The sequence below is a fragment of the Tribolium madens genome, unplaced genomic scaffold (genome assembly GCF_015345945.1).
Source record: "Tribolium madens isolate multiple individuals breed KSU strain unplaced genomic scaffold, Tmad_KSU_1.1 Scaffold_1;HRSCAF=32;Tcas5.2_LG8, whole genome shotgun sequence".
Classification (NCBI taxonomy): Eukaryota; Metazoa; Arthropoda; class Insecta; order Coleoptera; family Tenebrionidae; genus Tribolium; species Tribolium madens.
The window spans coordinates 4178644-4193235 of NW_025400984.1; the positions used below are offsets into that span (position 1 = coordinate 4178644).

The 14592-nt window shown below is 30.1% G+C and overlaps 1 protein-coding gene across 1 annotated transcript in view; it reads right to left on the bottom strand.

The window, feature by feature from the left end:
- The window catches only part of LOC123003723 (roundabout homolog 2-like), a 72648-nt gene that overhangs the window by 11117 nt on the left and 46939 nt on the right, over positions 1–14592 (bottom strand). The window contains exon 2 of the mRNA XM_044396682.1: positions 8705–9025. Within this exon, the coding sequence (XP_044252617.1) occupies positions 8705–9025 (321 nt within the window). The remainder of the gene's footprint in view (positions 1–8704; positions 9026–14592) is intronic.

Genomic DNA, 14592 nt, shown 5'->3' on the forward strand with positions numbered 1-14592 from the left:
ATAACAGTTCTTTTATTGAGTTCTTTTTATATTTATTTTATTATTAGATTTTAAATGAAGTGTTTTAATAATATGAATAATGTAAGTCACAAAAATTGGTTTTATGTACATTTTAAACACTAAACTAAATTAAAATATGTTTGCTTTGAAGTGTTATGAATAAACTTACCTATAGTTTATTTCCTTTTTGCAGTTGAATATTGTTGAAAATTGCGGTGTTTTTGACAAAAGTCAATGCAAACCAGAAACTAATATATTGCTTTGCTTTGTGCAATGCTTTTAATAAAATAATTACTAGAACAGTGGTTTAATGTTCATCTTTTGATGTGAAATTTTCAATTTATTTCGTGTTATTTTAACTTATCGAAACTTTTTCATTGTCTTTCTAAAGTAGTAGGGTAAACACAAAAGGTAATAAAGCAAACGCCTTAAAACCTCCAATACTTTTCGCAAAGCCATTTAAAAAACCAGCTTTTGCGGTAATTGTGGTGTTTTCGGAAAAGTCACGTGTGGTTTTGTTTACTTTCGCGGGTCCCCTCCATTATTTAAGCACTTTGTTGACTCTATTTAGCTTTAATCTTTGGTATTGAGTGCTTCGGACGGGTTCGACAAACATCCCTAAACTGAGCAAATGTTTGTAAAACGACGAATTGATAAGAAGAAATCGTAACAGTCTTCAAACTATTGCGCTTTTAATTAAAACAACCATTAATAAATTATCAGGAACTTGTCTTTGGGAGCGGCAAGATAAAATGTCCGGGGGCTGGCAGGCGAGGCGAGGCGAGGCCTCCCGAGATGAAATGACAACATCGTTGGAGTCCTATTTACATTCGCTGTTTGTACAGCAGCCAAGAAAAGGCTAAGCAGTCCTTCGAGCGGCAAACATTTACACTTAAAGACCGAATTTTTCGCGATCTGCTCTTTATTTTCTCATTGTCAGGAATTAATTTTGGGGGGGGCTACCTAAAAATTTTTTAAATGATGAGGGTAGGTATACAGTGAGCGGCAAAATTATAGAATAATCTTATTAAAACTGAAAATATTTTGTTTTTGCAAAAATACCCGAACAGGTCAATTTTCTTTTTAACAAATACAAAATTTTTAACTTGATTTAAAATTGTATCTTTGTTTTTTATTGATATTATTTCACTTTTTGGATAATTTTTTTTTTTAACTTTTTGTAATACATAATATTTTGGTGTTGCCATTTCGACAATTATCTATCGAATTCGCTAAAAAAATAGGAGTTTCCATTAAAAAAAATGTCGCTGCCGTCATTACCCAAAAACCAAAAAGAGTAGAATTTTAAAACAAGTTGAAAATTGTGTATAAGGTGTTCTAGCGAGTTGGTAAAGTTCATTATTTAAAGAGATATAAACTTAATTTAATTAGATACCTAAGATGTGGCCCAAAGAAAATTACAATTGATGATTTCTTTTTGAATTAGTAAAAACTAAGGAAGTATCGAGAGATCAAGATAATTTGTCCTTGTATCCGAAAACGTATGTCTTGTGCGTATGTCTGTGAAACGTCAAATAAAATGACAAGTGAAAAGGTAAAATCCCATGATCAAAAAGATAACTAAATTTATGATTTACCTTCAAAAAAAAACGGTCTTATTATTATACGTCGGCGACTAATTCCAGCCCATTTTCCCGTTTTCGACTTGTCATTTTATTTGACGTTTCACGTACAGTTAGTTCAAAAACAGACATACGTACAGTTGCGGAATTGAAAATTCGGACAGTACCTATTTTTCTGTCACTTTAAAAAGTTCATTGTAAACTACCTTTTACTGTCATCATGACTGACATTTGACAATTAAATTTATTTTTATTTGTTGTTAAATTTGTTAATTAAACAATTTGTCTGTCTTAGGAAATTTATTAAGATCTGCTGCATACCCGTTTATTATGCCACAAATCACTATTTTTGAAAGTAAATAAGTCAGAATGACATAAATACGACAAGAGTAAAAAATGAGGTTATTAATATAAAGGTTGTTTTAGAGTTTACATTATGAAAATGACAGTACTGCCCGAAATTTTAATTCCGAACTGTACGTTTTCGGATCCAAAAATGATTACAAATTATTTTGATCTCGGTATATGTATGATTTGTATTAATAAGTGTGATTTAAATGTTTTTATTTAAAAAACTTTAGGTCATAAGGTTTTTATATTAAAATTTAAATATAAAAGATTGAAGCTTTTGGTGGGCCCTGGGCCCCTTCCCAGGATCCGCCCTTGGTCTTGTCTAATGACCCAATGGGCGATTGTTGTCAAAGCAATTTTCATGCAAATTTTCCAAGATAAACAACGCTTATTATGAGTGACACCTTTCGTGAATATAAAACACCCAATTTCATGCTATGTGCTCGCTATTGTTGCCGAACTGCGATCTCGAGTCGTCGTAACAAAGACGCCCTCTCAATATTCGGGAATTAGATGCACTTTATATGCATCCGGTTCGCCCACCGATCCGCCGGAAATTAAGAATGCCCTTTCACAGACCAAGAAACACCCCTTTCGGGGAAACAACGACCGGATTAATCCGGTGGCCGGATGTTGCATCCCAAATGGGGGCGAAACCGCACAGTTTTTTAAACAAATTCGATTAGATAGGCGGGGGATTGCAAAGCTCGAGTCCGGGTATCGGCATTTTTCCGGGAGGAGACTCAAATCAACTCCGGGGTTGACGTTTATAATAATTATGGATGATATTTGTGCAAAATGTTACGTGGACGAGACTTATCATCTTTTATCACAAAACTAAATTCGAGTTTTTTGATTTATCAATTTTAAAAAACTGAATTTGAAATTTTGTAAAAGTTGACTTAATTAAACAAGAAAATTTTTATAAAATGTGTTTTATTATTCACCTTTGAAGAGTTTGAAGATAAAAACAGACCAAATTTTTGCATTTTTTTTCATGGTAGCAAATTATACCAAATTTTGTGACTTTTTCAGTTAAATTCTCTGGCAAATTCTGCAACAATTCTGAACAAATTTCGGAATTTTTTTACCTTAGACTCTTTTTTCCATTCCCAAGTGTAATTTTGAACTTTCCACTGTGTTTTTATAAAATCTCTTAAACTTTGTGAGCTTATTAGGAAAAAACTCTCCTCAATTTACAGAAAGTAACACATTTTCGGAATTTTTTACCTTCATAGGCAATTTTTTCCATTACCAAACCTAATTTTGAATTTTCTACCTTGTTTTGGCAAAATCTCTTAAATTTTGTGTACTTCTCAGAGAAAAACTCTCCTAAATTTACAGAAAATAACACATTTTGCTTCATAGACAATTTTTTCCCATTGCCAAACAAAATTTTGCAATTTCTTACCACGTTTTGGCAATATCTCTTAAATTTTGTGAACTTCTTAGCAAAAAACTCTCCTGAATTTGTAGAAAATAACTATTTATGGAGTTCCTTACCTTTATATCCAAGAGAATTTTACAATTTTCTACTTTTTTAGCTTTTTAGCTCTTAAAGTTTGAGTTTTAGAGAGTTTTAGCATAAAAACTCTCCTAAATTTATAGAAAATAACACATTTTCAGAAGTTTTTACTTTGAATAGGCAATTTTTTTCGATTTCCAATTCTAATTTTGCAATGTTTTACCTTAAACAAGATTTTGTTTGGCAAAATATTTTAAATTTTCTAACTTCTTAGCAAAAAAACTCTAAATTTATAGAAAATAATCATTTTTCGAATTTTTTACCTTCATAATCATTTTTTATTTCAATCTTCAAGCCTAATTTTGCAATTCTCTTCCTCGTCTTCCAAAATCTCTTAAGTTTTTTGAACATTAAAAAAAAAACTTTCCTAAATTTATAAAAAATACCCATATTCGGAATTTCTTATGTTCATAAACATTTTCTTTTCCATTTCCAAGCCTAATTTTGAAATTTTTTACCTCGGTTTTGCCAAATTTATTAGCGAAAAAACTTTCCTAAATTTATACAAAATAACACATTTTCGATATAAACTTGCAACTCGGGTTAAAAAAGACTCTAAATGAATCAAAATAAACAAAAACAACGCATTTCAGAACTAATCTTAAAATTTTGAGTCTGTTTAGTAAAATATTTTACATATTCTGACTTTTGCGGCAAAAACTTTCTAAAATTTATTGAAAATATTAAACTTTAGTTTAATCAACCTAAATCTAAATCAAAGTATTACAACAATATAATGGCTTAGATAATAGTTTTCTTCCAAAATAAAACAATTTGAGCTATTTTCAATCCAATTTTGCTCGATTTTAATACAGAATTAATTCAAAACTTATGTTTTTTAATGAAATAATTGCTTCAATTCCAATTTTAGGCTGAAATAAAACAATTTGAGCTATTTTCAATTCAATTTTGCTCGATTTTAATACAGATTTTAATACAGAATTTCAAATTTTGAAATTTTTTACCTTCACTTGAAACATACTTCGAACCCAGTAAGTTTTTTGGTGAAAAATGGTCTAAATTTATAAAAATAGATAAGTCAACGGATTTCCAAATATAGTTTTGCAATTTTTTTATCTTGTTTCAAATTTTGTGAGTTTTTAGATGAAGATACCTACTCAGTTATAATACCAAGAGTAGTAAAAAATTGTCGAATATTTTTATACTAAAATAAAACTAAAATAAAAACCCATTTTTGATATCAATTTTCTCACAAAAAATTCACGAAATCAGTTAAAATAAGCACAATTTACGCATTTTGAAACTAAATTTGCATATTTTTCTTGTTTTATCATAAAAAATAACGAACTTTAGACCGAATCTAAGAAATTTTCAATTTCATTTTGACAAAAAAGTTTTCAAATTCAGTAAGTTTCTACGTGAAATTTACAAAAACAGCAAAAATGGCGCATTTTCAGATCTAATCTTCTATATTATTATGTTTAAATTTCTTGAAATTAGTATTTCTTTTTAGTAAAAAGCTTTCTAAATCTAGCAAATTTAGCAAACATCAATCACACAAGAACGCATTTTGCAATTTTTAGTAGGTGTAATTTTAGCAAAATGTTCCAAATTTCGTCACCTTTGTGGTAAAGAAATCATAAAAAAACGCATTTTAAACCTGACTATTTTTTTTACCTTCATTGGTAAACATTTAAATTCTCCAAATTTACCAAAAATAAGTAAAATGCATGCATTTCCAAATCTTGCAAATCTTGCAATTTGCTACCTATTTTAGAGGGTTTTTGCTTTTCTTTTTTCTTGTTCTCGATTTTTTACCCTTTCGAGAATAATTTCGGAGGTCAGTCCCGTCCCGGAAGCCTAAAATGCGGTGTATTCCGGGTGAAAAATGGACCTGATGCGTGTAGCCGAATAAATGGACGCCATTAGCGTGCGGCTGAGAAATAATGAGAGCTGTGCTCTGATCGGATGTGCTTCCCCAAAAACAAACCACTTTAACGTCATCCGATTTATGCTATTAGTCGCTTCCATTGCGGCAAGATGAATATCGATGATAATGGGGACAAAGCGGCCTTCGCGAATCGAAGGGACGCTAATTGAAAAGCCCCCCTCCCTATTTTTTCACGAATTTAGCCCAATTAATAAAACAAACAACAGACAGGTTATTAAAAATGATTTAATCAAACAAAATGGGCAAATAGTAGCGAGCGAGCTTTTAATTATGCATCAGTTGGTAGTTAATTACGTTAAAACGTCATCGGACATTCAATATTCATCACACGAAAGCGAATCGATTGCTCCTTCAGGTGGAGATTTGGACCGGGAGGGACAACACGGACGCCCCTATGCGATATTGGCCCCTATTAAACCGATTTACATTCACTGATATCTCATGAACGACAAAGGGCAAGCCACTGATATCTCACACTCTTCTATTTGCTCAACAAGGGCGGAAAAGACAAGGTTTTGGAAGGAAATGCATCAGAAACTTGACCTGACTTGATATGACTAAAAAATAAGAAAAAAATACTTATTTAGTTCTGTATTATTTCTTGTTCAAAAAAAAATTTAAAAAAATTAAGTAAAAAACTTCTTACAACTTAAAAATCTAGTAAAGAAATTTGAAAATTTCAAGTTGAGTGAGAAACCTGACCTGACTAGACTTGACTGAGGAATAAGATAAATAACTCATCATAAAATGAAATAACTATTTAAGTAAAAAACTTTTTTCTAACTTAAAATCCTAGAAAAGAGATTAGAAAAATGTAAGTTTAGTGGACAACAAAACAATCAAAAACTCAGCTAAACAGATATTTCAAGAAAATTAATTAATCACCAGTTAGAAGTTAAAAAAATAGGGCAAAATTTGATTGTATTAACTAAAACATTATAATAAGATATCCGAAATTTTGAATTCTTATAATTAAATGTTTAGTTTAGAGTAAACACTTAGTAACACATTTTCGATGCGTACTAAATCAGACAAAATTTCGAAATTAATTTTGCTACTTTCTGTTTTGTTTTAGCAAAATAAATATAAGTATCAAATTTTGAAATTTTTGCAACATTAAAATATTTAAGTAAAAAACATTTTTCTAGCCTAAAAACCTGGGAAAGAAATTAGAAATACTCAAGTTTTGTGAAAAACTTTACTTGACCTGACTTGACTGAGAAATAACTTAGRCACTTATTTCTTATTTTTAAAAAGAAATAAATAAATATTTAAGTAAAAAATCTAGAAAAAAAAAACAATTAAAAACTCAGCTAACTGAAACACCACCAGTTCGAAGTTAATAAAATAGGGCAAAATTTGATTGAAATACGAAATTTCGCATTCTTATAATTAAATTTGAAACACTCCTAAATAACATATTTTTGATATAAATTTTCTTTAAAAAAGCGTACTAAATCAGTCAAAATTTCGGAACAAATTTTGCTATTTTCTGTCTTCTTTTAGCAAAATATATCAAATTTTGTAACTTTTGCAACAAAGAAACTCTATAATTCATTGCAAATAACCCATTTTAAAATATTTAAGCAAAAAACATCTTTCTAGATAAAAACCTGGAAAAGAAAGGAGAAAAACTCAAGTTTAGTGAAAAATCTTACTTGATCTGACTTGACTTAGAAATAAGACAAACTTAGTAATTTATTTCTTCTTTTTAAAAAGAAATAAATAAATATTCAAGTAAAAAACCTCATTTTAACTTAAAAACCTAAAAAAAAAAGTTAGAAAAATGCAAGTTTACTGAAAAAATCTAAAAAAAAAACAATCAAAAACTCATTTAACTGAAACACCACCAGTTAAAAAAAGAAGTTAAAAAAATAGGGCAAAATTTGATTCAATTACCAAAACATTGTAATGACATATCCGAAATTTCGCATTCTTATAATTAAATTTTTAGTTAGAGTAAACACTCTCCTAAAAAACACATTTTTGATATAAATTTTCTTTAAAAAGGCGTACTAAATCAGACAAAATTTCGGAACTAATTTTGCTGTTTTCTGTCTTATTTTAGCAAAATATATCAAATTTTGTGACTTTTGCAACAAAGAAACTCTATTTAATTCATTAAAAATAACCCACTTTAGAATATTTAAATAAAAAAACATCTATCTAGTTTAAAAACCTAGAAAAGAAATTAGAGAAACTCAAGTTTAATGAAAAACTTTACTTGACCTGACTTGAAAGAGAAATAAGATAAACTTAGTCATTTATTTCTTGTCCTTAAAAGAAACAAATAAATATTTAAGTAAAAAACCTCATTCTAACTTAAAAACCTAGAAAAGAAATTAGAAAAATGCAAGTTTAGTAGAAAAATCTAAAAAAACACTCAAAAACTCAGATTTTTTAAAAAAGCGCACTAAAACAGTTAAAATTTCGAAATTAATTTTGCTATTTTCTGTCTTTTTCTGTCGCAAAAATATATCAAATTTTGTGACTTTTGCAATAAATAAACTCTATTGAATTCATTGAAAATAACCACTTTAGAATATTTAAATAAAAAACATCTTTCTAGATTAAAAACCTAGAAAAGAAATGAGAAAAACACAAGTTTAATGAAAAACCTTACTTGACCTGACTTGAATGAGAAATAAGATAAACTTAGTCATTTATTTCTTGTCCTTAAAAAGAATTAAATAACTATTTAAGTAAAAAACCTCATTCTAACTCAAAAACCTAAAAAAGAAGTTAGAAAAATGAAAGTTTAGTGGGGAAATCTAAAAAACAATTAAAAACTCAGTTTTTTTAAAAAAGCGAACTAAAACCGTCAAAATTTCGAAATTAATTTTGCTATTTTCTGTCTTTTCTGTCGCAAAATATATCAAATTTTGTGACTTTTGCAATAAAAAAAACTCCATTTAATTAATTGAAAATAACGCACTTTAGAATATACAAAAACACATCTTTCATGTTCATTAAAAAATAAAAAATTAGGTAAAAAACCTCTATGTAGGTATGTAACTGAAAACTCAAAAAAGTTAGAAAATCCTAAGTTTCGTGAAAAATCTGACTTGAGTGATAAAATAAATAAACTTTTTGTTTGTTACGAAAAACAAATAAATAAAAGTCCAAATGATAAAACTTTTTCTAATTTAAAAACCTAGAAAATAAGAAGTTAAATAATTAAAGTTTAGTGAAAAACCTGACCTCTGACTGACAAATTCTCAATCACTTGATTGTTGAGTTAGAAAAACTCAAGTAACCTGAAAATATCCATGGAAAACTAGATAAATAACGAATTGACCCCTCCCTATCAATATCCCCGTGAAGTGCACCAACCTGCAACAGTGAGGGTCGCATTCCTGCTCCTAGCCTTCCCTAGGGCATTGCTAGCCTCGCACCAGTACACTCCAGCATCCGATTCCTTCCTGCTTTGCACCACTCGCAAGAAGAACAAATTTCCAGCAGGTAGCAGGACTCGATGCGATCTTGCATCCTGCGGTGCCGTCCTCAACGTCATTCCGTCTTTGAACCAGGTGATGGTGGGTTCCGGTTCACCGGAAGCGTGACAGTTGAGAGTGGCAGGTTCGTGTCGGGCCACTGTCGTGTCTACTGGGTGTTCGGTGATTCGGGGTGGTTGTTGGCTGGTGTGGTGGTAGGCTGGAATGAAAGAAAAATGGTTAGTTTCTCTGTAATTAGGAGGATTAGGTTAAGCACGTCATAAGCTGCGAGATCAGCTAACTAATCGGCTGCTGGACCTGATAGCCGATGATATTTCAGACGGAAGGGTCGTCCATGCAGGATTAGGGCCGCAGTCTATTTTCTCGACTTAGGAATCTAATCTAGACGGCGACAATTTACGCCAAAGATGGGGAAAAAAGGGAGGAAGCGGGGTAATTAGGAGTGTCAAGTGACGCAAAGAGGGGTTGTAAAAAATTCTAAACTGGAATTTTTAATTTAAAAACGTTTGATAAAAATCCAGAAATGGGTTCAAGAAATACAATATATTTGATTAGTAGTTTCATTTTTATTTAGTAAAGTGTCTTTTAGATTGTAAAAAATAATGTTTGGATTACTTTGGCTTGAACTAATTTTGCTACTTTCAGATTTGTTTTAGCAAAATAGATATAAGTATCAAATTTTGCAACTTTTGCAACATTGAAAATAACCCACTTTAAAATATTTAAGTAAAAAACATCTTTCTGGCCTAAAAATCTGGAAAAGAAATTAGAAAAACTCAAGTTTAGTGAAAAACTTTACTTGACCTGACTTGACTGAGAAATAAGATAAACCAATTATTCAAAATTTCGTTTGCACACAATAATTATCTGTTTACTCTTTTAAGAATTTGTAACAATTTGTGTCAACTTGGACTTTTTTAATTTTAAATCATCCTTTAATAGTTTCAAGCGTTTTCTAAAAGTTTCGTTGAGTTAGTCATTTAGTATTCTTTAATTATGTTTATATGTGATTTGTTTTCTATTATAATTTTATCATTACTTAATGTAAAGGATATTACCGTTAAATAAAGTTATTATTATTAGTTAGAGTAAACACTCCTAAATAACACATTTTTCATATAAATTTTCTTTAAAAAAGCGTGCTAAATCAGTTAAAACTTCGGAATTAGTTTTGCTATTTTCTGTCTGTCAAAATACATAAAATTTTGTGACTTCTGCAATAAAGAAACTCTATTTAATTCATTGAAAATAACCCACATTAGAATATTTAAGTAAAAAACATTTTTCTGGCTTAAAAACCTGGAAAAGAAATTAGAAAAACTCAAGTTTAGTGAAAAACCTTACTTGACCTGACTTGACTAAGAAATAAGATAACTTAGTCACTTATTTCTTGTTTTTAAAAGAAATAAATAACTATTGAAGTAAAAAAACTCATTCTAACTTAAAAACCTAGAAAAAAAAGTTAGAAAAATGCAAGTTTAGTGGAGAAATCTAAAAAAAACAATTAAAAACTCAGCTAGCTGCATCACCAGTTAGGAATCTAATCTAGATGGCGACAATTTACGTCAAAAATGGGGAAAAAAGGGAGGAAGCGGGGTAATTAGGAGTGTCAAGTGACGCAAAGAGGGGTTGTAAAAAAATTCAAAACTGAATTTTTTAATTTAAAAACGCATACTTCCATAATGCAAAAATCAAAAAATACAATCTGAAATACAATAAATTTGATTAAGAGTTTTATTTTTATTTAGTAAAGTGTCTTTTAAATAGTAGAAAATAATGTTTGGGTCACTTCGAGTAGCTTCAGGTCGGTTCAGGTCACTTTAGGCCACTTCGGGTTACTTTGGATTACTTTGGCTTGAAGTAAAAAGAAAGTGTGTGACTTTTTGATTTTCAAAAGAAGAAAAATTCTTAAGGAAATGTTTAAATTTAGTAGTAAAAATGCCAATCGAGACGTTTCAAAACATCGTGCTACAAAAGGCAGTTGGGGAGACTAAGAAAGTGTCAGATGTCCCGGATTAAAAAATTTCTAGACTTGCAAAAAAACATTTAAAAATTTCTTAAAGCAATGCTTAAATTTAAAAAAATGACCACTTGAATTCTTTTGACATTGTCTAAAATTAATAAGTAAAATATTATTGGGTGTCCCAATGAAAACGAGCCACCCCAGAAACTAAAAAAACTTTGCAAAAACACCGAAACAGGTCAATTTTGTTTCCAAGGGGGACATTTTTTGACGTAATTTTTAACCCTTTAACCTCTCTATCCCACTTAACTCTAAAATGTCAAATAGCACTAACCACTAGTGATGCAAAAAATGAAAAATGTTCTTTAAAAGCTTTTTCCAAAATGAAATGATTTTTATACATTCATAAAATATCGGTAAAAAAATTAATCTTTCAGCAGTCAGTATGTACAAAGGATCTTAAGAACTATATTGCTATTTTTTAGGTACTTACATTAAATTATAAGAAACCTTATTACCCCCTGTCCTTTAGTACAATAAAATAAAGAAATAAAAATAAGTTTGTTACAGCTTCAATAATACTTATAACAATATTAGTAAGTTTCTTATAATTTATTTTAATAGTTTAGAAGTAATTACTAATTAAAAACATTATCTTTTGCGAATATTTTAAAAATAGATAATCCCATTCAACTTTAGAATAAAGGTTCAAAGAACATTTCAAAAACACTTTTATTTGATCTGTCGCAAATGATTGAAATTCCGAAATTGAGGTGGGAAAAGTTAAAGGATTAGTGGAGGTGCCAATTGTGTCAAAAAATCTCTGTCTTTTTTAAAAACAAAATTAACCTGTTTCGTTTTTTTGCAAATTCTTTCTGGTTTGTTTTTATTAGAACACCCTGTATCTCATGAATGGATCTAATTCAATTTTGGTGGAAAGTTTTAAAAAGCTTGTTAAAATAGCATTCATTTGATGTGCCACAAGTAGGGTAGTGCTATTTAAATTTTTAAAGTTGGGGTGTGTGGGGGTTAAAAAGTTACTGGGGATGATTTAAAAATTACGTCAAAAAATGTCCCCCTCGGAAACAAAATTGATTTGTTTTGGTGTTTTTGCAAAGTCTTTTTAGTCTCTGAGATATTCGTTGTAGCTTTTCATTGGGACACCTTGTATATGTTTTTGTTTGTAAACGTAGAAAGTTTTAACAGACCTGAAAAGCACAAATAAACTTAGTCAAAAAACCTAAAAAATATACTAACTCAGAATTTAAAAAAATGGAAACTGCGATCGTATTCGATCTGAATAAAACGAAATCACTAAACTAAACAAGATAATAAGTTTAGTCAAAAACCAAAAAACTAAAACATTTTTTAATCAATAAATCTAATGAAACCCCAATAAACTCATTTTTGAGACTTCTACATTTAAAAAAACTTAAAAAGTTCAAGAAACAACTCTAAAATGAAAAATCCACATTAAATTTAACCTGATTGAGAAATAAGATAAATTTATTAATTAGTAACGCAATTTTTGTGTACAAAAATAAAAGAACAAACAAAAAAACGCTAAACGAAACAAACAAACTCTAAACATGAAAAATTGAAATAAATTTAAAATTGAAAAAAATCTGAAAAGCATAAATAATGTTATCTAAAAAATCTGAAGAAGATTATCGGCCTAAATTAAGAGCTGAAAGACGGCATTGTATTCGAATTGAATAACCTGAAAACTAAAAATTAAACGAGATAAAAATTTTAACGACATCTGATAAAGGAAAATTTGAACCAAAAAAATTAATAAACGGAGAAAATCTTAAAAATATGAAACTAAACTTGAGAACTTGAAACACGTTTTTTTAACGGAAAAACCTGAAATCTTCCAATTACATTGCATTGTAAAACTTAAAAATTCGTGTTTGACTTTCTAAACTTCGGACTGAAAAATCTGTAAAACGCAAACCAAATATAAATCCTGAATAATACTTAGCTTTCATTTGAAATAACACTCTCAAAATACAGATCAATAGCAAAAATCTGAAATGTACAAAACATGAAATTTAAAATGTTCGCGACTTGTTATTATGCTCTTTATTAAAATTGAAGATACGAGAGATTTCTGATTTTTTTCTTCTAATTGGGAGTAAGTAAGTAAATAAAAACCGTGAAACACTCAATACAAATTCTATGACGAAGCGGAAAGCCAAAACACGAGCAAATCAAAATCGTGGAAACTCAGTCGAATCTATGGTTATTTCTTGTATTAGATTTGCGCTCAGTAGATTGAATCTCGTCTGAAATCGCCGAAAAAGAATGAATATTTGGAACGGACATTCATTTTATCGTTCGTAGATATCAGTAATGCAATCTGCAACGAAATGGACTTGTTTACAACTGGTTCATGGATCAAAAGACTGTTACTGACATGTTACTCTAAATCAAATAACGTTTGAATTGTGTTTTCCAAAACGTCACGTATTTTCATTGAAAAATGGCAAAAAGAGCTGGCGTCGCAATGCAGAATTAACGTCGCCCTCGAGACTTGCACTTAAACACATTTGATAAATTCAAATTTAATCTCGTCTCTCGACGTCGAAATGAATAACAAATGAACAAAGCGACGACCACGGAAGAGTTATTTCTTACATAAATCCAACTTTAGGTTCGATTAACAAGCGAAATATTTTCAGACAGTAAATCACAAAAGCCGAACCGATTATTGGAATGTCCACGAGCTATGACAAATGTCTTCCAGATATTGGTCGAGGTGATTGAGAAATAAACACTAGATGGGAAAGAACAGCCCTCGCACTTTCGGGGAGATGTATCATCTCCTAACGACATTTTTCTTGTATTAGAAACTAATAAAAACCGGTGTTTCTCACCCGGAAAGAAGAAAGTTATTTTATTGCGAAGCGAAAGTATTGTTTTATCAATTTTCGCAAAAAGGAGACATTTTTCACCACTTTAGTGGAAAAACAAGGGTTGGGTTCGCAAAAAGCTTCTTATTTATTGCCAAAATTTGCCCCCTTACGATTCCGATTTAAGTCCTCAACTTTTCTTGACCAGATTATCATCTTTCCACCCCCGATACAAAGTAACAGATATTGTATCTGTCGCAATGTCGGTATCTACGGTTGTTTCCGAAGCAATAAACAGCTGGAGGGCTGTTAGTGCCCCAATGTTTCATGGCGTCTCGGCGCCAAGGACTCTCAACGACGCCCGACTTGCCAGACTGTATAACCTTCTGTTCCCAACACTCAACGCTCTTCCTGTAATTATCCTCGTAAAACGTTGCCAACATTGTAACAACCAGTTACGAATTATTTATTTTCAGCGTTTTTCAGCGTGTGGAATTGAGATAAGTTACCCTACACGAAATTTACAAATGATTATTTCAAAATTGGTTTTCATGGGGTGGCGAACAAGGGATGAAATCAAATGGCTTTAATGTAGAGAGTAATAAACTATTTGAGGTACATCATAAGGGTTTGGAGTATAGAGGCCATTGGCGAACAAATTGCTTTGTTGAGAGTTTGGGGTTTTACAAAATTTTACTCAATAAAGCGGTAATTATGTACAACTGCTGCTTGTTATTAGATACCAACAGGAGGCTCTTTTGTCTTCTGCAGTGTTCGTTTTTGTTAAAATTTCATATTTACTAAACTGAAGCATTAATGGTAAAAATATGAAATTTCGGATCTCATTATTGTTTCGCTTGAATTTTTTAAAACTTCTAACTTGTGATTATTAAAAATTTTTAGTTTTTAGAATTGCAGTTAACTGAGTTTTTTAGGTATTCTCTAATT